Source organism: Terrapene carolina, unplaced genomic scaffold, assembly GCF_002925995.2.
Source record: "Terrapene carolina triunguis isolate 2854851 unplaced genomic scaffold, T_m_triunguis-2.0 Scaffold50396, whole genome shotgun sequence".
NCBI lineage: Eukaryota > Metazoa > Chordata > Testudines > Emydidae > Terrapene > Terrapene triunguis.
The window spans coordinates 1-1427 of NW_020714747.1; the positions used below are offsets into that span (position 1 = coordinate 1).

General features: G+C 38.3%; 1 protein-coding gene across 1 annotated transcript; it reads left to right on the forward strand.

The window, feature by feature from the left end:
• Positions 1-19: 19 nt before the first annotated feature.
• LOC112125046 (cytoplasmic dynein 1 heavy chain 1-like) lies at positions 20-974 on the forward strand (the record flags this gene model as incomplete). The annotated part of the gene is made up of 3 exons (XM_024223504.2): positions 20-228; positions 440-678; positions 818-974. Coding segments are annotated over exons 1-3 (582 nt in total), but the record flags the coding sequence as incomplete, so codon positions are not given.
• Positions 975-1427: the final 453 nt, after the last annotated feature.

Consider the following 1427-nt stretch of genomic DNA (forward strand, 5'->3'; position numbering starts at 1 on the left):
AAATTTTCCATGTAGATTTTGATCCAGAGTGTGTGTGAAACAATGGTCCCCAAACTTGTTGCAGAAGACATCCCATTGCTGTTCAGTCTCTTGTCTGATGTATTCCCTGGAGTACAGTATCACCGTGGTGAAATGACAGCCCTGCGAGAGGAGCTTAAGAAAGTGTGTCAGGAAATGTACCTTACATATGGTGATGGAGAAGAAGTTGGTGGCATGTGGGTCGAAAAGGTACGTTGTGATGGTTGTAAATCTTACAATGTAGAGTTGACAAAGTACATATAACACTTTCCATATTCCGTGATACAGAAATCAAATACAACTGCTCCCCAAATAGACAGAATACCTAAAATAAGTTTCAACTTTAAGTGATTCCAGATTAATAGGTTTGAATTTTAATAAATGCAAGTCTTAAATGACAGATCCTTCTGTTTTGTCACAGGTTCTTCAGCTCTATCAAATTACCCAGATCAATCATGGGTTGATGATGGTGGGTCCTTCTGGAAGTGGAAAGAGCATGGCTTGGAGAGTGCTGCTAAAAGCCCTGGAGCGGCTAGAGGGTGTAGAAGGTGTTGCTCACATCATTGATCCAAAAGCAATCAGCAAAGATCACCTCTATGGTACTTTGGATCCAAATACCAGAGAATGGACAGATGGATTGTTTACACATGTCCTGAGAAAGTGAGTCTTAAATATTAATAGCATATAAGCTAAAAAGTGGCTATTAGAGAGATCCTTGGATGTTGTCATTGCCATAGAGAATTGAGGGAAGGGAAAATTACTGTTTTTTAACCTACACTAAATGCTTTCCTGAACTTAGGATCATAGACAATGTGAGAGGTGAATTGCAAAAACGACAGTGGATCATCTTTGATGGGGATGTAGATCCTGAATGGGTGGAGAACTTAAACTCCGTGTTGGATGACAACAAACTGCTGACTCTGCCCAATGGAGAACGTCTCAGCCTTCCACCAAATGTAAAGTTCTTTTTGTTTTTACAAACATTTTAGCATTTCTAAATAGTTTAATCTACTAAAAATTTGATCTCTCTGCTGCTTTTGGTAGCTGACATGAACAGGCTCTCATCACACAACCTGTGGGCACAGAGTAAAGTTAATATTGCATCAGAGCAAAAGTGATCTTATGCAATAGTCTGGTTGAATTGCTTAAAAACCCTTCTGTGGTTATGGAGTTTGTCATGTCCGGTTTACCTTGACCCTTCCAGACTAGGAAATACTAGATCATGCATGAATGTCTAATTAGGTGTTAACTTCATAAAGTATTTTATGTATTCAAGACAAAACTAATTTTTATACCACATATTGGCTTTTGGGGAGTTTAGAGAAGCATGTTAACAGCTTTTACAGTAACTCCTCGTTTAACATTGTAGTTATGTTCCTGAAAAATGCTACTTTAAGCAAAATGTTAAG